The 27,986-nt window shown below is 44.7% G+C and overlaps 1 protein-coding gene across 1 annotated transcript; it reads left to right on the forward strand.

The window, feature by feature from the left end:
* Positions 1-27,972, forward strand: trim33l (tripartite motif containing 33, like). The gene is made up of 15 exons (XM_041987793.1): positions 1-144; positions 8,010-8,073; positions 11,048-11,183; positions 12,615-12,741; positions 12,877-12,993; positions 13,157-13,271; positions 16,552-16,698; positions 17,557-17,668; positions 18,554-19,045; positions 19,079-22,020; positions 22,106-22,335; positions 26,433-26,544; positions 26,648-26,704; positions 26,850-26,969; positions 27,169-27,972. Exons 2-15 carry the CDS (start codon positions 8,014-8,016, stop codon positions 27,457-27,459), a joined length of 5,058 nt encoding a protein of 1,685 aa, XP_041843727.1. The 5' UTR covers positions 1-144; positions 8,010-8,013; the 3' UTR covers positions 27,460-27,972.
* The last annotated feature ends 14 nt before the right edge of the window (positions 27,973-27,986 follow it).

Consider the following 27,986-nt stretch of genomic DNA (forward strand, 5'->3'; position numbering starts at 1 on the left):
GGGAAACTGAAAAAAAAGTGTGGACAGTAGAAGAAGAAACGGATAAACAGAAGAACGGAGCTGAATAAAGCGGGTTATAATTCTAAAAACACTTCTTCGTGTTAATCGGAGCTTCGGGAGTCGATGATATTAAAGTAACCGACGGTGAGTCCCGTTAGACGGCAGCATGTTTTACACCGTGACTTTACTTTACTCTGTTTACTTTAAAAACTAACTTTACTGAAGTTTGGGCCAAATTCTCGGAGACACCACTTCTTTCTTTCTCCTCCGACGTCTGGTTTTTAGTGACTGTCGTTGTTGTGTAAACTACGGTGGCTTCAGTTTGTGTGCAGGTCTGCAGATGTTTTGATAAACGGGAAAAGGTCACGAGCCAGAAACGGAAATGGAGCGGATTCTAACGGATAACATGCTAAAGTATAAAACCTGTGTCCAGCACGCTCCTTGTTAAGAATAAAACAAGAAAGACAAGAGTAAGAGAGCTTTACTCTACACACACACACACACACAGAGTATAAAACCACATGTATTCATTCTAGAAAGTTCCAGCAGTAAAAGCCACTTCACCTCAAAAAGTTAAAAACCAGTTAAAAGAAATTTTAATTGTAATTAGGTTTTTAGTTTTATATATATATATATATGTGTGTGTGTGTGTGTGTGTGTGTGTGTATATATATATATATATATATGTATATATATACGTATAAATACGTGTATGCATACATATATGAGTACATAAATGCAGCACCAGTCAGAAGTTAGGACTAATGATGGGATGTTCGGCTCTTTTCAGAGAGCCGGCTCTTTTGGCTTTTAATTTAGCATCTTTTTTAGCCCCATAATCTACCTTAACTTCTCAAAAATTAATGAATTGTGTTTTAAAAACCTCTTTGTGTTCAGCATTTTTATGAGAAGCCTTATATTTGCCTGCTTTGTGCATTTATTCTGATACAAAAACACTTTTGTTTACTAGTTCAACAAAAATCTCATCCCGCACAAAAAACCCCCCCAAAAAACAAAAACAGCTAATAATTCTACAAAACAGAGCAAGAACCAAACTCAAGAAAGCAGCATTAATGTCCTCAGTGCAGGATGGTTTTCTGTTTTCACATAATGGTTTGGTCCTACATCCCCACACGTGATTGGCCGCCTGCAGGCCAGTCCAAGCACAGCAGAGCCATGGGCAGAGCTGGGATGAGCCCTTACTGCTAGTATGCAGTAAAAGGAACAAATGGGAGCCGGCTCTTCTGATTCACTACTATCGGCTCTTTCGCGCATGGCATATCACTAGTTAGGACACAACTTGTGTGGTTGTGGTTCTTCTTTATTTTTTATTCATTGTATAAACAGAATCTGTTTCATATTTTAGATTCTTCATAGTCACCATCTTTTGCTTTGACACTCTTGGTATACTTGCTGTTAGCCGTGTGTGTGTGTGTGTGTGTGTGTGTGTGTGTGTGTGTGTGCGTGCGTGTCCTGTTGAAAAACAAATCATGGTCTGGGACAGCATGTTGCTGCTTAATTCAGTGGTAGCCATGGTGATTATGTGTACTTTGTATGTTGAATAAAAAAGCTGTGTCACCAGCAAAGCACCCCCATACCATTATCCTTCCTCCTCCATGTGTTACTGTGGAAACTACACATGTAGAAACCATCCACTCATCCTTTCTGCTTCTCACAAAAAGAGACTAATAGTAGTCTGTTTGGACTCATTAGTTTATTACGTGTAACTTGCATGTAGGCTTAATGATCGGGATGTAAGAGCAACTTTAATGCCTGCTTTGCTGAGTCATGTATTCATTAACTCTGCAGCAGTAGGTAACCTGTCTGTTAACAGCAGTGGCTCCCAAACAGCGGCGTCCTCTAAACGTAGGGCTGGAAAACTGTCAGAACCTTCAGAAATAACCGAGTGGTTTTTGGTGGAATCTGTTAACACCTGTGACAAAGCACCCATATGCCAAACAACTGCTTCTCTGGCCGGGACGATGCTAAATTCAGATTTTAATATGACACGAGTAATAACTGTTGCTTGGGTAACGAGTAATAGCCGTTGCTCGGGTAACGAGTAATAGCTGTTGCTCGGGTAACGAGTAATAGCTGTTGCTCTGGTAACGAGTAATAGCTGTTGCTCTGGTAACGAGTAATAGCTGTTGCTCTGGTAACGAGTAATAGCTGTTGCTCAGGTAACGAGTAATAGCTGTTGCTCTGGTAACGAGTAATAGCTATTCTATTCTATTCTATTCTATTCTATTCTATTCTATTCTATTCTATTCTACAGTCATTTAGCAGACGCTTTTATCCAAAGCGACTTACATTTGAGAGGAAGAACAACACAAGCATGAATTCAAACAAGATGGGACGTCATAATTAAGTGATAGTCAGACCGCTTTTGAGTCCAGTTGGACCCAGGTGCTGTCATGTAGTGCTAGTGCAGTGCATATAATTTTTTTTTTTTTTTTTTTTTTTTTTTTTTAGTCATTTTATTTAAATACAGGATCACAATTTCATCACACAATATCAAGTAGGTCATAAGTGCATGATTTCATCACATAATATCAACTTGGGCATAAGTGCATGATTTCATCACATAATATCATCTTGGGCATAAGTGCACACAGCTTCTTCAGTACTTGGTTGAGCCAAAAAGCTGGACAAATCTTTCTGACTCATTTAGTTAAGCTAAATGTGGAAATGCTCCTTAAACAACTGAGTCTTTAGCTTGGTCTTAAAAGTGGATACGGACTCTGCGGATCGGACGGAGTTTGGTAGATCGTTCCACCACCGGGGAACAACAGAGGAGAAGAGTCTAGCTACTGATTTTGCGCCACGTTGTGGTGGGAGCACTAGGCGTCTTTCACTGGTAGAGCGTAAGTTTCGAGAGGGAGTGTAGCTCTGGATTAAGGAGTGAAGGTAGACCGGAGCCGTTTGGGTTATTGTTTTGTAAGCCAGAAGCAGAGCTTTGAATTTGATGCGTGCTGCAACTGGAAGCCAGTGAAGAGCAATTAGCAGCGGAGTGACATGAGCTCTTTTGGGCTGGTTGAAGACCAGACGTGCTGCTGCGTTCTGGATCATCTGCAGAGGTTTAACTGAGCATGCAGGCAGGCCAGCCAGTAAGGAGTTGCAGTAGTCAATGCGTGAAATGACCAGAGCCTGGACCAGGAGCTGGGTCGTGTGTTCAGTCAGGTAGGGTCTGATCCTCCTGATGTTGTAGAGAGCAAATCGGCAAGACCGGGAAACCGAGGCAACATGGTCCTTAAAGGTCAGCTGGTTGTCTACCATGACACCAAGATTCCTGGTAGAAGATGTAGGCACTAGTGTGATTGAGTCAAGCTGCACACTTATCTGTGGTGGTAAAGAAGGATTGGCTGGGAAGACAATAAGCTCAGTCTTGGACAGATTTAGCTGAAGGTGGCGATCCTTCATCCATGCAGAGATATCAGCAAGGCATGCTGATATTCGCATTGAGACGGTTGTGTCATCAGGTGGGAAAGAAAGGAAAAGCTGAGTGTCATCTGCATAGCAGTGGTAGGAGAAACCATGAGAGCTAATGACTGCACCGAGTGAGGAGGTGTATAGGGAAAAGAGAAGAGGGCCGAGCACCGAGCCCTGAGGCACCCCTGTTGTCAGCCCATGTGATCTGGACACGCCCCCTCACCAAGATACTTTGAATGATCTCCCTGTGAGGTAGGATGTAAACCACGAGAGGACAGATCCTGAGATGCCAAGCTCTAAGAGTTTGGAGAACAGTATATGATGGTTGACAGTGTCAAAGGCAGCCGACAGGTCCAGCAGTATAAGGACTGAGGATTGACCAGTGGATCTGGCAAGCCGTAGGGCAGGCATGTCAGACTGGTCCAGCAAAGGGCCGTGTGGCTGCAGGTTTTTGTTCCAGCCAGCCAAGAGCACACAGTTTGACCAATCAGCTGTCTGAAGACTGAGATCAGTTGATTGAATCAGTCAAATCTGGTGTGCTGCTGCTTGGTTGGAACAAAAACCTGCAGCCACACGGCCCTTTGCTGGACCAGTTTGACATGCCTGCCGTAGGGAATCAGTAACTGACAGGAGAACAGTTTCAGTAGAGTGACCTTGCCTATATCCAGATTGATATGGATCTAACAGGTTGTTGTCTTGGAGGAACAGTGAGACCTGACTGAAGACGGCACGCTCTAGTAATTTAGACATGAATGGAAGCAGTGAGACCGGCCGGTAGTTTTCAACCTGGGCTGGGTTGAGTGTGGGTTTCTTCAGCAGTGGGGTAACCCGAGCTTGCTTGAAGGCAGAAGGAAAGACACCGGATTTAAGAGAGGAGTTGATAATATGAGTTACTGCAGATTTGACTGTAGGTAAAATGCTCTGCAGGATGTCAGAGGGAACAGGATCAAGAGGACAGGTTGTGGGTTTTGAGCTGACTAGAAGTTTAGAGACTTGGTCCTCATTTAGAGAGCGGAAGGAGCATAGTGAGGCACCAGTAGCTGGTTTGGTAAGGCTGAGTTGGTCAGGTTTAGTGAATTGGTTACTGATGGTAGCAACCTTTTCAGTGAAGTAGGAAGCAAACATTTCTGCAGGCAGCACAGTGGGAGGCTGAGCAGGTGGTGGAGATAGAAGAGTTAAACACCATGAACAGTTGTCGTGTGTTGGGAGCATTGTGGATCTTGTTCTGATAAAAGGCTATCTTGGCCGCCTTTAGGCTGGATGTGAAAGTTACAAGTTTTTGCTGGTACTCAGACAAGTCAGCGTGCTCTTTTGATTTGCGCCACTTTCTTTCAGCCGCCCTGAGTCCGGTTCTGTGATCCCTTAGAGCCTCTGTGAGCCATGGACTGGGAGGGTTTTGTCTGGCTGGTTTTGACACCAGAGGACAGAGTTTGTCCAGAGAGGAGGCGAGAGAGGAGCAGAGTGTTTCTGTAGCCTCATTAACAGACAGTAAGGAGAAGTCTGAGTGGGAAGGGAGGGTAGAGTAAACCTCATCAGACAGCTGTGTAGGTCTGAGGGATCTCAAGTTTCTGCGGTAGGACACCATTTTTGGAGCCGCTTGATTGAATAGCTGTTGCTCAGGTAACGAGTAATAGCTGTTGCTCTGGTAACGAGTAATAGCTGTTGCTCTGGTAACGAGTAATAGCTGTTGCTCTGGTAATGAGTAATAGCTGTTGCTCTGGTAACGAGTAATAGCTGTTGCTCAGGTAACGAGTAATAGCCGTTGCTCTGGTAACGAGTAATAACCGTTGCTGTGGTAACGAGTAATAGCTGTTGCTCTGGTAACGAGTAATAGCTGTTGCTCAGGTAACGAGTAATAGCTGTTGCTCTGGTAACGAGTAATAGCTGTTGCTCTGGTAACGAGTAATAGCTGTTGCTCAGGTAACGAGTAATAACCGTTGCTCTGGTAACGAGTAATAACCGTTGCTGTGGTAACGAGTAATAACTGTTGCGACGCTGCGCTTATCCACATACGGTGGGACACCAGCCCAAAAATAATGTGGCCCACTCGGAATCCTCCCGATCTTCGCAATTAGCCGATCGATGTGTATTTCAGCGTGATAAATCGGAGGTTTAGTGCGAGAGCGTAAGAAGCCACTCAAATGCGCGAGTCTCATGGCCGATGCTTCAGGCAGCCCTGTTAACAAATGCGGCGGCTCGTACAGGTTCGTGCTTCACCGCGGTCTCGTGCTGCAACACGCTGCCGTCACGTATGACACAAGCGAGATCACTCCGTTCAGTCGAGATGCTCCATAGTGAAACCTGCTGTCATACACAGCCTATGCTAAAGTAAGATTTTTCTTACCATGCAATTAATTGACTTATTGCTTATCGCGACAGGCCTATCTGGCAACCCCCTAAAACGACCTTGTGACCCCCGTTTCGTGGATGCAGCGTTACGGAGTGAATATGACGATATGATCATGGCTAAATAATTTAACCATCATGTAACGGCGACACTCACGTTACTGACGTCAGGTTGCATTTCCAGACCCCATCACAGACTAATTTCCCATAAATACCTGGATAAAAACTCTCAGGACAGACAACAGTTCACCTTTTTAAATGTTTTGTTGGGTGGAGTCCCTGTAAATCATCTAAAAGCTCCGGTCTCAGGAGGGATGGACCGGTATGGATGTTTTAGGGCCGATACGGCTGCAGAGTTTCTGGAGCTGATATTTGGAGCCGTACTGCTTCTGTTCCTTCATAAAAATGACAATAACATTTATTAAAAATGAAAGCTCTGGAAGTTCTCCCTCCTCCCAGTTTAGGAGCTACTGGTTATAAAGGTGGAAACGGAGACGCTCTGTATTTTCTCCCATCAGCCTTACCAGCTCCGCTGCAGCACGTATCAGAAGCGTCACAGAAGCGCGTTGTCGCAGCGACGCTCTGCTAAATTTACGTGCTGAGTCTGTTTTTGACATCTGTTGAAACCGCTGACGAATATTTACCCTATTGTCAGTTCTTTGACCGACCTTTCAGGCTCACGCCCTGTTGCTTCCTCTCTTGGATCTTTAACGACCGGTGAGACTCCAGTCGCGAAGTGATGGGCGAACCTTTCCACCTCGATTCTTGTGGCGCAAGAAAAAGCAATTTAAGCTACAGAATAATAACAACTAAGCTGCAGCTCTATTAATCAAAAACCAAAACCTAATGAACATCACTAATCTAAGGATAATAATGTAAATAAGCAAGCAAACAGGAATATATGAAATGTGAATAGGTAATGCATAACACATAGAAAAACATAACTGAGTATTGATCAGGCAGTCCATAAACTCAGTCTTTTGATTAAAAACATCATCTCACATCATGTGTGCCATAACAGTCATAGATTCAAACTTTAATAAAACTTCTCTCCCTCCTTCACTCACTGAGAGCAGAAAGCGGGGGTTTCCAGCAGGTGTTATCTGTCGAGATAAGGGCCTCTGCTCCCTGTCCGTTGCCTTAGCAACGCTCTCTGGCCTAGAGCAGTGTTCACGCCAGAAGAAGAGCGTGGTCTTCACACATCAGAAGCTGGTCCGTGTGCCGAGGAATCCGGTTAAATATGATGAAGACGCTGCAGTGTGAAGGTTTAGAGAAGCTCGATGAACAAATCTTTAACAGTAGATGTATTTAACACAAGTTCAGTAACTCAAATAAAATCATGAAGCTCAGCTGGTCCCAGACATTTTCATTCAAATAAGTTTTAATATGTAGTTTGTGAAGAACAGAGGAGACATCTTATTCCAGCTACAGGTGGTTATTTTCACCACACGGGATGTTACACTGATCTGTTTTTAGTTTTCCGACGTTGTGGATCAGACCATGTGGACGTTTTCTGTAAAGGGTGGGATGCAGTGATGGATCCATGCTGGATTTTACATCATGCTGGACCTTGTAGGAATGAACGTCCATATGATAAAGAAGTGCACTGAGAACAGAGGGCTTTCTGCAGGTAGCTGCAGAGGAACGTCCAGCGGAGTTCATGAGCCAGAAATATTCCTGTTTCTCGCCGCATCGCAGTCGTATCAACCACCTGCACGCTGCCTCCTGCACGTGGAGGCATGAAAAATACTGTCATGACAGTCTAGACTAAAACCAGTTTTTAGGGGTGGCGTGGCTCAGTGGGTAGAGTGGTCGTCTTGTAGCTTGAGGGTTGCCAGTTCGATCCTCGGCCTGTCAAGCTCATGTTGAGGTTTCCCTGAAGTCCCCGCGATGTCGGTTTGAACCTTAATGCTGTCCTGGAAGGACCGGCCTCCTCTTCAGCTCTACCTTCCAGCTCCTTCCTTCCAGGTTCCAGGTTCACCGAACCCCTAATTGTTCCTGATGGGTCGTGTTTGGATCTGTTTTAAGTCGAAATACGACTCAGAAATTCCCAGAATGACGTAGATTCAGCTGTTCTGCAGCGCAGCAGAACCAAAACAAACAACGCGAGTGGAAACACGTGGACGTAACTTTGTCTTCGTTCTGTGTGGAAGTTTGTAAAATCATGTAAGAAATGAAAATAATTAGTTTGAATCTGTGTATTTTATTATAAACTGTGGTGTCTCTGTCTTTAGGGGGATGACTTGTCAGGCCAACATGTCTACAACCAAAGATGCAGGAGAAAGCAGCAACCAGCAGGTAACACATGCACACTTTTATTTTCTTTTTATAACCACATACTGTACAACAGCTTCATGCTGCAGTAAAATGAGATTTATTCCTTGATGTTTTCTCATACTCGCAGAACTTCCATACACAGATGTCTTTTTATTATTGTAGCTTGTTCAGTTATAACAATAGCAGCATATTTTAGCTGACGCTGGATTTTAGTAGCTCCTCTCTTCCCTCTAAAGATCGTTGGCTTAGTAACAAACAGATGAGGGACAGGAATGTCCTGCAGCCTGAAGACAGGAGATAAAATAGAAAATTAACAGCCTTTGCAAAAGTCAGAAGCTGTTTATTTACTTTCCATAAATAAGCCAGATTAGTGTTTTATATTCCAGTGTCAATGATCAGTTATTAAAGTACTTCCTGCCCTCCCACCGGACCCAGCCCACCGGCCCCAGCCCACCGGCCCCTCTACAAGGTCAAGTCAGTTAATTTTGATCTGGTTTTATATAGCGCCATGTCTCTACTGGGGATACATCGACTTAAATTCATAATCGATCACGGTATTAAACACCACTATTAATTCATCGTAAAGTTTCCTCAATATCGTCACTTATCGACATTAAGATCACATCTGAACCATGACGGCAGATCGACCGATTCACACTGAACTAAAACAGTCGGTTGATACTGTAGAAGTTATCAATGTATATTGTGTGGAAAAACAACAGGTGTCTCCTCTCTCAGGAAAGTCTGTAAGCAGGATATTAATAGTATGACATTATAACATGATATCAAAATGATGTCGACCAGTCAGCCCTAAAAGGCTGTGTGTGTGTGTATACAGAAATAGAGTCAGGGAGACTATATAAGCTTGGGGAAATGCATGTACGTGGTCTTTTGATCCTGAAGGGGTGACCCCCTGTTCGGCCGAATAAAGGAAGATCATTAAGACCTCTGTCTGCAGACTCTTAATATCAGCAGCCCTTTTGATAAAGAATTTATCTACAACAATACGAGTCGTCCTCTAAATGTAGGGCTTGAAAATGAACAGAAACTTCATAAATAAGCAGGATAAAGTGGGTTTTGGTGGATTCTGTTTATCGCTGTTACAAGGAACCTCCTCGAGACTCTGGTCCTCGAGGGCTGCAGTCCTGCAGGTTTTAGATGTTTCCCTGCTCCAACAGTTTGACACCCCTGTATTAACACGTTTTGAAAGCGTTCATGGGATTTCAGACACCAGCGTTGGGCGATTAAATAACGCAGAATAATCGTGGTAATCATAAAATCGTGATTATTTCTTTGACAGTAATCTTACCAAGAAAATCTGAAATCATGCAGTGATGCTGGTAGGTGTGCGTCCTGCATCCCTGACGCCTGAAAATCTGAAAGGAACCAAGTGAATTTCCCAGAAACCCACTCTGTGGGTTGCGGAGACTCACCATATTGAAAACCTCACTGAGAGCGACTCCACTGAGCAAGATGGTTTTATCGGGACATTAAAAAAGTTCAACGTTTTTCTGACCTCAGTGGTTGTTATCACGGCATTTCAGTCATTTATGGAAAATTGGTCCATGATGAAGCTTGAAATGCAACGTGATGTCACAGCTTGGTGTAGCTGTCACATGACGGCTAAGGCTATGTCCACACGGCACCGAAGCCGGTTCAGGTGTGAAAACGGAGACGAAAACTAGGAGAAAGGCTTCAACGTCTCCATGACTCCGCTGTAGTACATACTACAGGCTGTGGGGGGCGCTAAAGAGTAACACTCCAAAGATAGAGCAGAACGATGCATGCGCAGATAAAGGTTCACTTTATCGCACTTTGTTGCAGGAAGTTCACATCAGAAGCAGAGAAGAGAAGATGGCTGAGGATTCACTACGAAGCAAAAGAGAAATATTTCTTTGGACTAATAAAGAAGTTGAGCTTCTTTTTTAAAAATTCTTGACTACAAAGCATAAAAAACTGGAGGAAGGGTGGATTGGGAATCGGCGGGTGTTCATCACATTGACATCATCCTGGAGTTGTGCAGCTTCGCTGTCCGCACAGTACCGCAGATGGTAGAGGACTCAAACCGATCCACCTTGGTACCTGGTTTCAGACATGGTCGTTTCATGGAGGCTAATCCCTGCTTCGTGGGGATGAAAGGGTGGTCTGCTAAAATACATTTGCAGTTTTGCTGCAATCGCCGTGGGGACGGCCCCTAAATTAGTGCAGAAAACCAGGCATGATTAGTGGGGTGTACACCACAGTCTTTAAAATGCGCTCAGCTGAGACATCCGCCTCTCATTTATGACAAGGTTGGCCTGAGCATGGTGTGGATGTGGGGGCCTGGATGGTCTGGCCTGGTGCCATGTGTTGGTCCACCACTGGGTTCCGCCATGGATTAACGTGGGTCGGGGTCGGCACCAATGTCTGTTTTTCTGTGACCCGGTTATTTCATATGTAACGTGAAACTTCGTCCTTGATGCAGCGGTGTCCATGTTTATTCACCACGTGTTGTAAACCACGTTTATTAAACTGTCTGTTCAGCCTCGCATCGTCGAAGTAGCAACTTTCACATTTTTACGCGTTAACCACCCCGACCTCAAATGTCCAACCAATCACACAATACTTCATGGAGCCCCACCAGTTAAGATGCTGATGCAGAGACGTGATGCTGATCCTACTGTTGTGCCTTAAAGATGTACTAGATGTACTAGATATAAAATAGAAATGTAATAAAATATATTTCTTGTAAATTATGTGAAATGTTATAGTCACACTTCAATAAATATAAATTTTATGTAATATATATATATATATATGAGAGAGAGACCTACATCTCTGGGTGACAGGAACTGTTTGGTTTGGTTAACCCTCTCTGTTGTTTCCACATCAAGCTGTACCTTTACCTGGTAGCTGTTGATGCGTTAGCTACATAATAGCGTGATGTCTTGGCATCGTAGGATTCAGTAAAACCAGAACAAGTCTGACATGTTTCCCTCGTCTTCTGTCTTCTCAGTGCACCAACTGTGGGGCCGCCTCAGCCGGGTCCTGGTGTCTGGACTGTAATGAAGCTCTGTGTGACGACTGTTTGTTGGCTCATCGTAGAGTCTCACTGACTCGATTCCACAGGATCCACAACCACCAGCTAGAAGGTCAGGTAACAGTCTGATGATCTGGTTTGGCTGCGCCAAACCAACCATACCATGCATTCAACACACCACAACACAGCAGACCTGTTCCAGAAAAGAGGATCAGCTAGCTCTGTATATTTTCTAGGGCCGTGGATCTTCACTGCTGCTAATGTGAGAGCCCACGGTCTAAGTGTTAGCTGCTAATGTGAGAGCCCACGGTCTAAGTGTTAGCTGCTAATGTGAGAGCCCACGGTCTTAACGTTAGCTGCTAATGTGAGAGCCCATGGTCTTAACGTTAGCTGCTAATGTGAGAGCCCACGGTCTTAGCGTTAGCTGCTAAAGTGAGAGCCCACGGTCTTAACGTTAGCTGCTAAAGTGAGAGCCCACGGTATTAACGTTAGCTGCTAAAGTGAGAGGCCATGGTCTTAACGTTAGCTGCTAATGTGAGAGGCCACGTTCTTAACGTTAGCTGCTAATGTGAGAGCCCACGGTCTTAGCGTTAGCTGCTAATGTAAGAGCCTACGGTCTTAGCGTTAGCTGCTAATGTAAGAGCCTACGGTCTTAGCGTTAGCTGCTAATGTGAGAGCCCACGGTCTTAACGTTAGCTGCTAATGTGAGAGCCCACGGTCTTAGCGTTAGCTGCTAATGTGAGAGCCCACAGTCTTAACATTAGCCGCTAATGTGAGAGCCCACAGTCTTAACGTTAGCCGCTAATGTGAGAGCCCACGGTCTTAGCGTTAGCTGCTAAAGTGAGAGCCCACGGTCTTAACGTTAGCTGCTAAAGTGAGAGCCCACAGTCTTAATGTTAGCTGCTAAAGTGAGAGGCCACGGTCTTAACGTTAGCTGCTAAAGTGAGAGGCCACGGTCTTAACGTTAGCTGCTAAAGTGAGAGCCCACAGTCTTAACGTTAGCTGCTAATGTGAGAGCCCACGGTCTTAGCGTTAGCTGCTAATGTGAGAGCCCACTGTCTTAGTGTTAGCTGCTAATGTGAGAGCCCACTGTCTTAACTTTAGCTGCTAATGTGAGAGCCCACGGTCTTAGCGTTAGCTGCTAATGTGAGAACCCACTGTCTTAGCGTTAGCTGCTAATGTGAGAGCCCACTGTCTTAGCATTAGCTGCTAATGTGAGAGCCCACTGTCTTAGCATTAGCTGCTAATGTGAGAGCCCACGGTCTTAGCGTTAGCTGCTAATGTGAGAGCCCACTGTCTTAGCATTAGCTGCTAATGTGAGAGCCCACGGTCCAGCTTACTCAGAGTTTCAACATAACCCTTTGTCTGGAACGGGCCTTGCATGACATGACATTCACCATTGTGGTGACATCAATATATCAATGTGACAAAAGACACGACAACCACCATCACCATCCTTACTAAAGGCCAGGCCAGCTATGTCATTGGACTTCTTGCAGGATTTTGAGATCCATTTTTTATTTTTTTATTTTTTTTATCTCAGAACACAACTTGATGTCTCCCACCAAGTTCTGCAGACTTCATCCATCCGAGCTGCTCAAAATCTTCTGTTATACCTGTAAACAGCTCACCTGCAGAGACTGCCAGCTGGTGGCCCACATGAACCACAGGTGTTTTATGTAACATCAGTCTTTCACCTTGAAGTTCTCCTCATCTTGGTTGCATCCAGAGAGACTTGTGCTGCTGGTTTATTTTTCTGTGTCTCAGAGTTGGACTGTTTGAGACCTTTGTCCTCGCTCTTCCAGATTCCAGTTTGTCAGCGAAGCGGTGGAAACTCTGAAGAAGCAGCTGGACATGTGCATTCAGCCTCTCACAGAGCAGATGAATGAATCATACTTAAGTCTGCAGAAAATGGAGATGAGGTACAGACTGATCACGTCCAGGTCTTTGTCAGACCTTACTTCCCTACAGAAATGGTTTTCTAACCATTGTCAGAAGACCCAGCTCACAGAAAAAAACTGAAACCAGATCGCATCCCAAATGTCTCACCTTCCTCTCTGAACCTCTCCTTTCTGTCGTTTCCAGGCTGAACCTCCTCGATGTCTGTGAGAAGCACATGATGGAGAGGATTAGGAAAAACTTCCTTGTGTTGACTACATTCCTGAAAATTAGGATGGAACACATAGTGAAAGATCTACAGGTACCCTACACCAACTTACTCCAGGTTTAATGCTTTTACAGAAACCATTTAAATTTAACACTCCCCGTCCACGTTATCAGGACCTCTTTTAATCCTGGTGTGATAGATGAAGCAGGTGGTGGAAACCTCCCTCAAAGGTTTTCTTTACACACACATTCACTAAGTGGTAGTCAGACTGCTGGGAGTCCAGGTGGACCCAGGTGCTGTCATGTAGTGCTAGAGGCAGTACTTTTTTTTTTTTTCCTTAAATAGTCCTTTGTGTAAATACAAGATCACGATTTCATCAAACAACATCATCTTGGGCATAAGTGCAGCAGCTTATTCAGTACTGAGTTGGGCCAAAGAGCTGGACATATCTTAATAGCAGTGGTAGGAGAAACCATGCGAGCTAATGATGCACCGGGTGAGGAGGTGTATAGTGAAAAGAGAAGAGGGCCAAGCATCGAGCCCTGAGGCACCCCTGGAGGAGTGATCAGTGATGAAGAGTGGTGAGTGAGATCGTGCAAATACGACCACGCCTCCACAGAGGTCAGAGGCAGACCAGGGCAGCCCAGAGACCCGGGCCCTCAACAGCAGCCCTGGAGCACTAACCCAAGCTACCCCTCCATGAAGACGACTCCGGCTCCACCCGAAGGGTGGCAGAGGAGAGCCCCAGCACGAGCCCCCCATGGTCTTGGGGCACAGGTCCCAGTGGGCCAAGATCAGCAGCCGCCAGGGACCGCCCACCCAGGGCAGCCCAAGCGAGCCCAGAGGCGGCCGCCCCACCCCCCAAAGGTAGAGGGCCCAGCGTAGGCCAGCACACACTCCGATGTTCCAGCCGCACACCCCGGGAACCAGGGCGTCATCGACCCCCTCCCTCCACTCCCCACCTACTCCAATCTGCACCCCATATAACCCCACACTCACACCCTCCCCTGTGCCGTACCCACAAGCACTCACCTTCACACAGTCACGTCACACATAACCCACCCACCATGCCCCGTGGGGGACACCCCAGGCGGACCAAAGGACAGCGAGCCCCAAGCATGTGTGTATGTAAGAGAGATTGAGAGAGCAGGTAAGAAGAGGGGTCCGGGGATGTAAGTCCAAAGGGAAGAGAACCTCCCTCTGGATGGTGAGCTGCCAGCAGCACTAGGCACCCCCATTCCCCACGAGGCCCCCCAGGGCCAGAGGCAACCGCCCCCATGACCAGGCCACGCAGCAACTGCAGCCAACGAGCTGCCACCGACCCACCCAAGGGGGAAGGAGAGGAGCGGAAGCAGAATAGCGGGAGAGCCCAGATCCACGGCGCACCACCCCCAGGCCCCCCAACAGGGACATGTCATCCCTCCCTACCCCACCTACTACACACTCCCACTCATCCTAGCACATGCATACGCACACACACAAACATACCCCCACACCCACACAAACATCATCCAAAGCATAGACACACACACACAACATACAAGCATCCCTGTCTCACACCCCAGCACCTCCCCCTATAATCCCCAGAATCCCCCTCAGCCCCCCTTCAAACCCCTACACCCCTCCTGCCCCCGGGCCATACCCTGGGTCCCAGGGCGGCAACCAGACACCAGTGGTTAGGCTGGCACAAAATACAATTGAATGAAAGCATAAATGTTTGGGCGCACCTAGTTTGAATCTGCCGTCTCCCCGGAACTACGTCACCTACAGCATTAGCGTCACTTACCTGCCACCACCAGACACCAGATTTAAGAGAGGAGGTGATAATATGGGTTATTGCAGGTTTGATTGTAGGTAAAATGCTCTGCAGGATGTCAGAGGGAACAGGATCAAGAGGACAGGTCGTGGGTTTTGAGTTGACTAGAAGTTTAGAGACTTGGTCCTCATTTAGAGAGCGGAAGGAGCAGAGTGTGGCACCAGTAGCTGGTTTGGTAAGGCTGAGTTGGTAGCGACCTTTTCAGTGAAGTAGGAAGCAAACTAGGGCTGCAACTAATGACAATTCTGATGGTCGATTAGTCACCGACTATTAAAACGACTAGTTATGAAAAAACAGGTTATGTATCTCATGATTATTATAAATGGATCTTATTTCACTTTCAGCTTTGAAATCTTGCATGAGGTTGTTATGTAAGTCCGACGTGCCTCTTTAAATGTTCGAGTATTGCAGACGTACTTCGTGGTACACAAGGTCCGCTTTACAAATCTCACATGTATTTAATTTATTTTGTAAGTTTAACGTGAAGTTATCCCAGACTTTTAACAATCTCCGCCGCGGTTTTCCTCCCTGGACCGCCACCATATTTTTACCCTGGCGGACTCCACTGTGCATGTGCAACTCTCAGCAGAGATAAAAAAAAAAGAAGACGATGTCTCACTCTATAGTTTTTTCCCCTCTTTGCACATGTGCATTGTGCAACTCTCAGCAGAGATAGGATTAGAAGACGATGTCTCACTCTAGTTTTTGTTTTTTTTTGCCGACAATAGTCGATGGCTAAATTCGTTGTCGACTATTTTTATTGTCGACTATTGTCGACAACGTCGACTAATCGTTGCAGCCCTGAAGCAAACATTTCTGCAGTCAGCACAGTGGGAGGCTGAGCAGGTGGTGGAGATAGAAGACAGTTAAACACCATGAACAGTCGTTGAATTAATGCAAAATAATCAGGATTATTTCTTTGACAATAATTGTAACAAGGAAATCTTAAATTGTGACGTCCCTAGTTTAATGCCATGTTGGTACTAAGGGGCTCAAAGGATGCCAGGAAAATGTCGCTACACATTACACCATTATGGATCCACGCTTTCATGTTGTTTCCACCAACTTCTGACCCTACCGTCTGAATGTGGAGCCTCATTTCGGTCCAGACAACTGCTGCTCACTGGATATCTTTTTATCTCTTTTTCAAACTATTTAGTTGGTTGTGTGTAAAAATCTCAGTACATCAGCAGATTCTGAAATACTCCAACCAGCAACCATGCCACGTTCAAAGTCACTAAAATGCCCTTTATCCCTCCCTCTGATGCTCAGTTTGAACTTCTGCAAGTCGTCTTCACCATGTCTACATGACTACATGGGCCGAGTTGCAGCCATGTGCTTAGTTGGTTAAATATTCACGTTAACAGGAAATTTAACCTGATAAAGTGGACGGTGAGTGTATGTGATGTGGTCTTTTGGTGGAAGTGGTTCCACATGGCTAGAATGACATGAGAGAAGTAGTTGATTGTCCTTATGACCACTGATAACAGGAAAAAAAAGCATGTGGAAGATGTTTGAGTTGTTGCATGCTGCAGCTTTCTGTGTTCACGTGAGCAGCAGGTGCTGGAGCTGGACCGTGAAAGGATGAAGACAAAGATGCTGCAAGTGAAGGAGCTGAACCACAACTGCAAGTTAGTGACCAAAGCTGCAGAAGATGCCCTAAAGACATCTGATCCCATGACTCTGTTCGCCCATGTAGCTCAGGTAGGACTTCACCTGCTCATCGTCATGGAGACTTTTCCCGCCTGAAGCGGCTCAGACCAAACACTGAACTCTAACCCTTAAAACTCCAAGATACTTTTAGGCATTTTTTTCCAGTCTGTAGAAGCTGAAGCTTTTAATCCCAGTATAAACCAGTCTGTAGCAGCTTTTAATCCCAGTATAAACCAGTGTGTAGCAGCTGTCAGACTGGGAGGTAAAATGATGTAAAATGAATGTATGAATAGATTTAGCAGCATAAAGGTCGACCAGAAGAAGAAAGCAGAATTTATTACTAACAGAACTTTGTAGAAATAACACACAGATCAACAGTGACCAAACCTTTTCTCATCTCATCGTTCTCTCAAGTTTTGGCTTTCAGGAGAAAAAATATTGTTATTGAAACAAACACACAACAGAAACTATTTCCATGTTTCCACTTTTTCCTCATTTCCAGTTATTCCTGCTACTATTTACCTGCTATCCTCACTAAACCAACTCCAGCTCAGCTGCTTTGTGGCGCCACCGTGCATCAGAAACGTCTTCTTGGCTTTATTCCAGCCATAGAGGAGCATTATTTTTCTTCTTTTCACACACACATAGAACTTTCTGCTCACTGGTTGATCTTTGGGAAGCTGTCCATCACAGTTTACCCCACAGAGCTACACACCACCGCTCCTGGTGGCAGAAGAGAAAAACTCGGCGAGGATCTGCGGGAATTTTAAGGGTTAAAGATCTTTAGAGTTCTTACAACTGATTTCTGATAGAAATATTTTTTTATTAATACTACTACTAATTAATTAATTAATTTATACTACTTCTACTTTAAGAACCAGTTTGACTTTTCCAGTTTTGATTTTTCAGATAATGCCGCAGGCGAAGGGTCTTGTTGACCAGGACTCGTCTCCTCCTCCGACCATGTGTAACGTGAAGGTCACCTGCGAAAAACAATCTGTGGAACTCATTAAAAACTTTGGTGAGTTGTAGATTTTATCCTGCACTCATCAGGACTCCCCGATGCTGAGCTCAGGTCTGACAAACATACTAAAGTCAGCTTCCAGTCTCACGGAGTGCCACGTATGCCCGAGCTGTTAAATACAGCCGATGAGAACTGCTTACTGTCGGCTTGAGTCAAAGAACTCCCAATAAAACATCCTGACGGATCTCGTTGGATCAGAGGCGTTTTCGTGGATTCGCAGAGGGTGGAAACAGAAGCAGGGATGGAGTACGAGCTTGGTTAGGCTAGAGTTCACTGAATTACAGTCTCATTCATTACAATAACAACACAAAACCAGAATTTTTTCTTTACCTTAAATTTTAGAGGGAAGATTCTTTGGTGGTGATTAGATGCTTAAATATGTCAAAGATCAGCAACAAAATTGACTTGATGTCAGTATTTTTTTATGTACTATCGCATATTTCCTCAGGTGACCTTCGTGGACAAAACTGCCTACTGACTGCCATTAAAACTATACATTTGATCTCATTGTCATTACTGTTTTAAAATAATTCATTCTTTCATGTCAGAATTTTATTTGGTAGAAAAGTAGTGACATTTGACTCTTTTGCTGGATTCCACCAGATTCAGCTGCTCTCCCGTTGCTCCAGATGCTGGAAATCTTGGTATTTTTGCCAGTTGTTTTATGGAGCTGTGGGACCACAAAAAATCTCTTTTACATGTAACCAGCCTAAGTGCAACTCAAATCCTAGTCCCAAACTTGAGTCCCTTTAAAATCGTAATTCACATTTTTACCAAGAATAAACTAAATTATCCAAAATTGTCCCATAATGTCATCTTGTTTCTGATTGGTTGAATGTCAGCATTCACAAAACTCTGACTCAGCATTATTTCTGTCTCCAGGTCAGCTTCATATTTCATGGATTCCCTTCTCTGTGCCAGAGATAAGCCAAAACCTTGTAAAAACTCCCTCCGCCATCACTACTCCCCCCACCACTGACCTGCCTCCTGGCTACAATCAAACAGCCAATCACAGCGTTCCTGTATGTAATATTGCTGCTACTTCTACTCCCTCCATCTCTGTCACCCCATCCAACCTCTACAACTTGTCCTCCAGCCAAATGGGAGTGCATGATAACACTAACCTCCAAACTGGGGCCAGTAATGATGCTGCTTCGGCAGGTTTTAGAAACTCTCTGTGTTTTCGGGACTTCTCTCCTGTCACCTCTCCCAGCAATCTGTTCTCCAGCATCACCGTTGGCAACCCCACCAGTGGCCCCATCACCACCAACAGTTTACTAAAGTCAGCTCCCCCACTTAGTCACCACCCTTCCAGTCAGTTTCCCCGTCCTCCTCCTCAAACTTCCAGCTTTTCCTCCCTTGATCCTGCCACCTCCAGCTGTCCTCCACCCCACAGCAGTCACCAGTTCCATACTGGGAAAACTGGCGATGCTGCCACTGAAACAACAACACTTCATCCCATCATTTGTCGCAGTCCACAATCAGATTGTTTGTCAGATCCGATAAGTCTTCCGTCTTGCTCCTCAAGTCTTTCCACCCCACCCGCCACCCTTCCCCTTCCTCTGTCCTCCTCCTCCTCATTAGATACTTGTACTGCCCCCTCTCATACTGCTCCAGCTGAGGATCATCCCATTCGTTCTTTAATCAATGTCATTACCAAGTCGCAGGTTGCAGACTCGTGTAGGTTCTTTCATTGGAAATTAAAGAAGAGGAGGAAGGTCCAGAAGTCGGCTGATGGTAAACACACCTCCCAGTCCACCAGCAGCCCCTCCACTTCTTCCACGATTTCAGCTGAGTCTAGAAATCCCCTCTCCTCCACTCCGGCATCCTCCTCATCATCTACTACCTCCACCGTTACTCTGAAAAGCCCCCCTAAGCCCACATCTTTAACAAATTCTTTCTCAGCTAAATTAGATAATCCCCTCTCCTCCACTCCTGCAATCTCTTCGTCTTTTAACTCTGTCTTTGCCTCCTCCACCACCCATCCAGCACCAAAGTATTGGCTGCTCCCCCAAACCTCTTCCCGAACTTTGAACACGGTAGCTGTCCAGCCTGTAAGTGCTGTCTTACCCCAGCTGGCAGGTCTGTCCCCTCTCGCTACCACCAACATCCCCGTCCAGTTGCCTTTGGTTCTGAACCAACTGCCCGTTATCAACCAGAGCGGACTCGCCATGTTGATGTCAAATAATCAGTCCCTGAACACTCTCATGGATCTTTCTGGCTCTGTCTATGTCGTCACACCTCGACTTCAGGGAGCTTTAAAAATCAGTCCAGTCCCGACTGGTTTTCAAGCACTTCCTTGGATTTCTAGGGTTAATCATAAGTCTGCTTTAACTGTCAATGGACCATCCTCAGATCAGTGTCTCTCATGTGATAGCGGAACCTGTTTCCGATCCCTAAAGGACCAGCAACAAAACTGCGAGATGCAGGTGGAAACTGATTCCAATGAACTGAGGGATCAGCAGCAGGAACATGATGACGTGATAACCGCTGTGTCCAAACAAACTGAACCAACGGGAAGGGAAACGTCATTTGAAACAACAGAGATCACAGAATCTGAAGATCCCCAGCCAAGAGGGAAACTATTTTCAGCTGAAACACCAGGAAACCCACTGCCCATCATAACATCTAATGAATCTGAACCTTTAGGGGAACCATTTAGTGTTGGACCGTCAGACAACGAACTGGTCAGTGAGTCTGAATCTAGAGGGGAACCATTTACTCTTGAAGCATCAGACAATGAACTGCTCATGGAGTCTGAACCAGCAGAGAAACCATTTTCTCCAGAAAACAATCTGCCCGTCATCAAATCTAAAGATCCCGAACCAAAAGGGAAGCCATTTTCTCCAGAAAACAATCTGCCCATTCTCAGATCTAAAGATCCCGAACCAAAAGGGAAGCCATTTTCTCCAGAAAACAATCTGCCCATTCTCAGATCTAAAGATCCAGAACCAAAAGGGAAGCCATTTTCTCCAGAAAACAATCTGCCCGTTCTCAGATCTAAAGATCCAGAACCAAAAGGGAAGCCATTTTCACCTGAAACATCAGACAACGAACTGGCCATTAAGTCAGAACCATTTTCTCCAGAAAACAAACTGCCCATCATTGAATCTGAAGATCCTGAACCAAAAGGGAAGCCATTTTCTCCAGAAAACAAACCGTTCGTCATCAAATCTAAAGACTCTGAACACACCGGGGAACCGTTTTCTCCTGAAACATCACAGGATGAACTGGTCAGTGAGTCTGAATCTAGAGGGGAACCATTTACTCCTGAAACATCAGACAACGAACTGGTCATTATGTCAGAACCATCTTCACCTGAAAACAAACCGTTCGTCATCAAATCTAAAGACTCTGAACACACCGGGGAACCGTTTTCTCCTGAAACATCAGAGGATGAACTGGTCAGTGAGTCTGAATCTAGAGGGGAACCATTTACTCCTGAAACATCAGACAACGAACTGGTCATTAAGTCAGAACCATCTTCACCTGAAAACAAACCGTTCGTCATCAAATCTAAAGACTCTGAACACACCGGGGAACCGTTTTCTCCTGAAACATCAGAGGATGAACTGGTCAGTGAGTCTGAATCTAGAGGGGAACCATTTACTCCTGAAACATCAGACAACGAACTGGTCATTAAGTCAGAACCATCTTCACCTGAAAACAAACCGTTCGTCATCAAATCTAAAGACTCTGAACACACCGGGGAACCGTTTTCTCCTGAAACATCAGAGGATGAACTGGTCAGTGAGTCTGAATCTAGAGGGGAACCATTTACTCCTGAAACATCAGACAACGAACTGGTCATTATGTCAGAACCATCTTCACCTGAAAACAAACTGTTCGTCATCAAATCTAAAGATCCAGAACCAAAAGGGAAGCCATTTTCTCCTGAAAACAAACTGTTCGTCATCAAATCTAAAGACTCTAAACACACCGGGGAACCGTTTTCTCCTGAAACATCAGAGGATGAACTGATGATTATCAAATCTGAACCTACAGGAGAACCATTTTCTCCTGAAGATGAGGTGCCCATCAAATTGAAACCTATAGGGAAACCATTTTTTCCTAAAACATTAAACACTGAATGCATCATTTTGTCTGATGAAAGCCAATCTTCATGCTTACAGTCTGATACTGAGACATCAGACAGTGAGAGTGAAGAGCCAGTGAGCTCTGGGAATCCACAGCAGGATACCAACTTGTTCCAGTGGGAGCCCAGAGTTTCTCTAACCAGACTGCCTCTATCCCTGCCTGGACAGGGATGTCCTCTGCCTCATTTTCGTTTGATCTTAGGAGAAGAGGAAGATGAGATTTACCTGGAGGAGATTATGGAGGACTCCCAGGTTGGATGTTATTGATGATTAGTCCAGATAGATTTTTTTTTTTAACCAGGCCGTGTGAGACGTTTTTTTCTCTGCTGTGTTACAGTCCAGTTCTGTGTCCAATGGAAACACCAACAACTCTGATAACGCCTGCGATGATGAATCAGATGTCACCAAAGACTTCACATCACCTCTGACCTCTCCTGAGTCTCCGATGTCCGTGGAAATCCTTTCCTGCTCGGCATGTGGATCTTCCGGCGCATCGAAAATCTGCTCAGCCTGCGGCCGAGGATACCACAGAGACTGTCATGTTCCTCCAGTTGGAGCTGACATCTGGTGAGAATCAAGTCACTGCACTTCTGTGCAGTATTACAGGAAAACTAGAACATTTACAAGGATGCCAACACAACGTGTACCGGTCAGAATTTCCAGTTTTCTTTGCCACGTTAGAGAGACCCATCATTTTCAATGTAAGGCGAAAGTTCACAGCTCAAGTGTAGTATAGGGAAGGGAGAAAATTTTATACAACTTTAGCATGTGATATATTTCTGTACTAACATCTGACCAAAAAATGGAAAAAAGAGTTACATAAACTAGATATTCCTGAAAATGGACAGAAGAAATGAAAGAATCACCGTGTACTTGGGTGTTTGCCATATTCATATCCAATTAAACTTTTTCTCCAATTCTAAGCAACATGTCTGTTGGAGCATGGTGGGCGGAGTCTGATCAGGCCATTTGAGCTAACCAATCAGAGCTCACGGGACTTACCGGTAGGCGGGGCAGAAGCCTGTCGTTCATACAAGAAACTGAAATGCAGCAGTAAACTGTTGCCGGCTACTTTGTTGGGCAGATTTTAGAAAAACAACAGAAAAGTGTTCACAAAAATCTGCTAAATTTGTCTCAGAAATAAAAAAGTTTTTGCCAAAATGATGAAAACCCAAGCCCGCTTTGAACCTTAACTCAGATTTACCTAAATACAGAAACTTCCTTTCAAATTTGAACGAGTCACAAAAGACAAACTTTTCTTCACTGAAAAGGCATTTTTAAATCTTTTAGTTTGGACACAATTATTGTTGAAGTTTTATGACAATGTTAGAATCTCCAGTTAGAAAAATTCTCAAACTTCTTTACAGCTTTTTCTGCTCTACATAAACAATTTGTACATTAAAACATTTTCATCTTCGTCCACTGTGACTATCAGTGCAATGTGCTGTTCAGTTTTCTCTCAAATTGCCTCAAAGCCAGAATGTACATCCTGAAAGGCCAGAAATCTGGGTCTAGTGATGGACTCAGACCTAAAAACCACCAACCAGGCCAGAAATCTGGTCTAGTGATGGACTCAGACCTAAAAACCACCAACCAGACCAGAAATCTGGGTCTAGTGATGGACTCAGACCTAAAAACCACCAACCAGGCCAGAAATCTGGTCTAGTGATGGACTCAGACCTAAAAACCACCAACCAGACCAGAAATCTGGGTCTAGTGATGGACTCAGACCTAAAAACCACCAACCAGGCCAGAAATCTGGTCTAGTGATGGACTCAGACCTAAACTTTGAGAACCACATAAAGGAAACCACAAAGACAGCCTACTATCAGCTTAAGAACATATCAAGGGTAAAAGATGTGATGTCTCAGCAGGACCTGGAAAAACTAGTCCAGCTTCCATCTTTAGTCGGCTTGATTATTGTAACAGAGTTTTTACAGGTTCTACCTAAAACATCAGTCAGACACCTGCAGCTGATCCAGAACTCTGCTGCTCCAGTCCTCACTAAGACCAAGAAAGTGGACCACATCAGTCCAGCTCTGAGGTCTTTACACTGTCTGCCGGTCCGTCAGAGGATAGACTTTAAAGTTCTGCTGCTGGTCTAGAAAGCTCTGAATGGTTTAGGACCATCAGAGGACTATCAGAGACCTCGACCCAGTATGAACCTACCAGAACCCTCAGGTCATCTGGTTCCAGGTTCTTATCAGTTCCAGAGTCAGAACCAGACATGGAGAAGCTGCATTCAGCTTCTATGCTCCACATGTCTGGAACAAACTCCCAGAAAGCCTCAGATCAGCTGAAACACTCAGTTTATTTAGATCCAGGTTAAAGACCCACCTGTTCTCTGCTGCATGGACTGGTTTTTATTTACAGTCCAGGGACCTCATTTATCAAACTGAGCGTAGCAAAGCAACATACAGGCGGCGTCTGCTGCGCACTTCTACTTTTAGATTTATAAAAGAGTGCACACACACGTCCTGTTTCCGTTCATAAATCAGAATCAACTTTAAACGCCATGCCCCGCCCACATGGTGGCTGTAGAAGGTCAGGTGGACGTCTGGATTACAAATTCATCACATCATTTCCACGATGGCTCAGGAGCGAAAAGGAGATAAGAAGTGGAATCTTACAGGGTGTGAGACAGAGATCCTGATGGACCAAGTTGACAAACGAGTAGCAGACGCTCCAGACATGCACGTTTTTTAAACCGATGTCCTGTAATCCCCTTTACACACACGGGATGGAAGGAATTTATGGACTCGGTGTTTATGTGGAAAGAGTTTGGTACCAGAGAGAGAAGAGGCAGTGCAGAAATTTAATCTAAAACTGAGGTTTGTCATATAGTTGTTTTGTGGATGGCTTTGACTTCCTAAAAGACTGAAAATGGAAATGACCTTTTCCAATTGTCCCTTTATAAACAAGTTAACTTTAAACTTCAGGAACCTGCTGCACTTCCAGCCAGCCGTGGCTTCCCAGAGACTTCTACAGCCACTTCACTAACATCACCAACATAAAACGAGCCCAGAGAAGAAGTGAAAGGCATCTTTATTTCAGAAAGAGGCTGAAAGCGAGGGTAGGTGTCAGATGAGGAAAGAATATTTAAGTCTGTGTGAATCTTGAACTTCAGCTGTGAATCTGTGGAGAAAAAAATGGAAACTGGCATCAAGGCACAATGATAGTAAGTAAATTAACTTGAGAACCTATTTACATTCTGGTAACGCCAGTAATATCCACTAAATAAACGAACCGGTAACACTAATTATATTTACACTAAGCTCTTAATGACGACGCTGCCAGATGGCCACAAGTTTACCTCGAACAATCTGAGTTATTTCACAGCAGGCTTGGTGAAAGATGTGATATTAATTTAAGAACAAACAGAGGTGCTGAAATATAGATTCAGATCTCTTGAGCTTCACATTTGTGTAATTGATCAGTGAATCGAGCACGTTAACAAGACCTAGCATTTACACAAAATAAACCTCACCAGTTATGCATCAAATAAATCGCATAGATCAAATTTTCGAGCAACTTTAATACTTCGTTTCTTCTTATGCAGTTTTATTGGCGGTTGGGAAATAATACTTAACAACAAAAGCTGCTTCTTTAGCTCATGAAATAGGTTTTTAGATGTTTCCACCAGCTCATGTTCTTCAGATCAACAGCTGGACTTCTTATATCTACGTCTGATTGGCTGAATAACGTCATGTGAAAAAAACCAGCTTTAAATGTGAAAGATCCAGGTCCTCCCTCTCTGGATCATTACTAGCTGATGAGCGGCCTCGGCCCACCGCCTGCATTGTTCACTTGAAGACGCCCGTCATCCGTTATTCCCGCCCCGTGGCAGACGAAGCTTCTCGCGGAGGATGAGCTGACCTGACCGAAACAAACTTTTTTAGAAGTTCTTGCTTCTCTTCTCTCTTTACTGCCACTTTCAAGCCAGCCGAAGTAGACCTGACAGGAAGTTGAGACGCCAGTATTTCTTTTTTCAAACTCATGGCAGTGATCATTTATGTAGCGGAAACCCTGAACCAGTCATTCAGCTTCATAAGGAGCTTACCTGGGAGGCTGATCAGGCTAAGTCAGCACAACAAGCCAGTTCACCAAGCTCCCGATCTCACTCCACATCACTGAATCCAGTTAATTCTTCGTCCTCGGTGTCGTTTCTGAGCAACTCTGCCAACTGCTGCTCGATGACTGTTTCCAGCTGCACATCTTCCTGCCTGCAGGTTGTAATCTGCAGAGTAGGATTGTCTTCTTGGGGCATTTTGTTTGTGTTCAGTCTTTCTCCGTTGTCTTTAAGTTAATGTTTTAGTTCATTTTTTCAGTGTTATCACGAGCCTAGAGCGCCCTCTTTTGGCCGTAGAAGGTAATATTTACTCCTCGTTCATATCAGTTGGTGTGAATTAACATTTAAAACATGTTATATAAGTCGCACCTGACTATAAGTCGCAGGACCAGCCAAACTATGAAAAAAAAGTGTGACTTATAGTCCAGAAAATACAGTAAATGTTGTTTTAAATGATTCATGGAAAGAAAAAAAAGGCTGAACGAATTGTAAATGTTAATTTTTCTATGAAGTCATTTGTTTAACAGAACTGGGTCTGATTCTCAGAACAAACTGAAAGTAAACGAAACATTTTGCCCACTTCTTTGTCTCACAGGTCAGAGTGGATCTGCTCGCTATGTCAGGACCTGCTGGACCCGTCGGACCCCTACAGCGCCGACAGACCGGAGACTCCACAGAGCGGCTGCCTCAGCCTGCAGGACCAGAGGGTCAGATTAAATATTGTGCTCTGAAACGGAAAGCGTGTATAAACGTGATCTTCAGGCGGTGTTTGTGCAGCGCCTGTTTGAAGCTGTTGTGTCTTTGTTTCAGAAGTGTGAGACTCTCCTGTTGCACCTGAAGGTCGAAGGCTGCGGCCGAGTGTCTGAGGTCAGTTTGTGTCTAGCTGGTGACGATCAGTCGCATTTAATCCACATTTCTGAATAAAATCTTCATGTTTACCTGCAGTCACAGCATCATCATCATCAGCATCATTTCTGCTGAATGATGACGGTTTCTTTGCTGTTTTTTTCAGTCCCATTTTTGGTCGGATCTGATGTTGCTGTCGGAGCGTCTGACCCAATATTCTCCTCCTTATCGGTCAGCTGGACAGCTGGTCTCTGACATCTGGACCTTGTTTGAAGATGTCTCACAGGTACGACGCAGACGGGTTTGAGTCATTTTTGTTATAATTTTGATCGGCTTGTATCTTTGGGCTTCTTGTAGTTTTAATTTGCCTATAAAAACTGGTCTTTGATGGTTTTAGTTGGCCTGTGAGTGTGGTTAGTATGAGATCAGGTGTGTTTAATTTTAGTAAAGAAACTACCGCTCAGCCTTTTCTCTGCCGTTTACAGACAGATGTGTTCAAGGAACTTCAGCAGAGCTTCCAGGAAAAGTTGGTGGAAGTTTTAGGCTCCGAGTTGCATCCGTCGCTGTTGATCGCACCAAATGCCGACACACCGTCTTCTCCTGGGAGTCCCGCCAGTTTGCTGGGCAGCGACCTGTTGGACGCAGAAGAAGAGGCGTCAGCGGCGGCCCAGGAAAGGCGTTTAACCGAGTCCAGACTGAAGGATGTGAAGAAGAGGCTGAAAGACTTCCTGGACACGAAGACGCAGCATTTAGCCAAGAGGGCGAAGCGCGAGTGAAAGTTTAATTAAATGAGGTTCCTGTACGAGGGAAAATGTTGAAGCTGCGAATGGCTGAACGACTCCAGAAAAGTCCAAACCGGGTTCGGTCTCGTCCTCCAGTCGGTTCTGGACCTGGAGCCAGTCACCAGAACTGAGACTGGACATGATGGTTGACGAAGAACGCGACGTCACATCAGGATGTCGACGGCGTGAAAGTGGAGAAGATCTTCTGTAAATGTTTGTGTGAGAGTCCAGAGACCAAATTTAGTTTCCAGCAAAATGAAATCGAATGTTTCTAATTTAAGTTTCATTTAACCAAATATTTTCCCGTCAGGTCTGATAATGTTCCTTTTTGTTTTGTTTTTTTTTTACTCGGAAAAGCTGGATTTTTTAGTTTATTGTAGTAAGTTTTTTTTTTTTTATTGTCGTTAATGATAAATTTCCTTTTTTGTTGAATATTTCTCCACATTATCAGATTTTATCTGCAAGTTGTTGACGCATAAAGAAAATAAACAGTGCTGTAGATCCTGATTTTATACGTCTTT

This window comes from Melanotaenia boesemani, chromosome 6 (genome assembly GCF_017639745.1).
Source record: "Melanotaenia boesemani isolate fMelBoe1 chromosome 6, fMelBoe1.pri, whole genome shotgun sequence".
NCBI lineage: Eukaryota > Metazoa > Chordata > Actinopteri > Atheriniformes > Melanotaeniidae > Melanotaenia > Melanotaenia boesemani.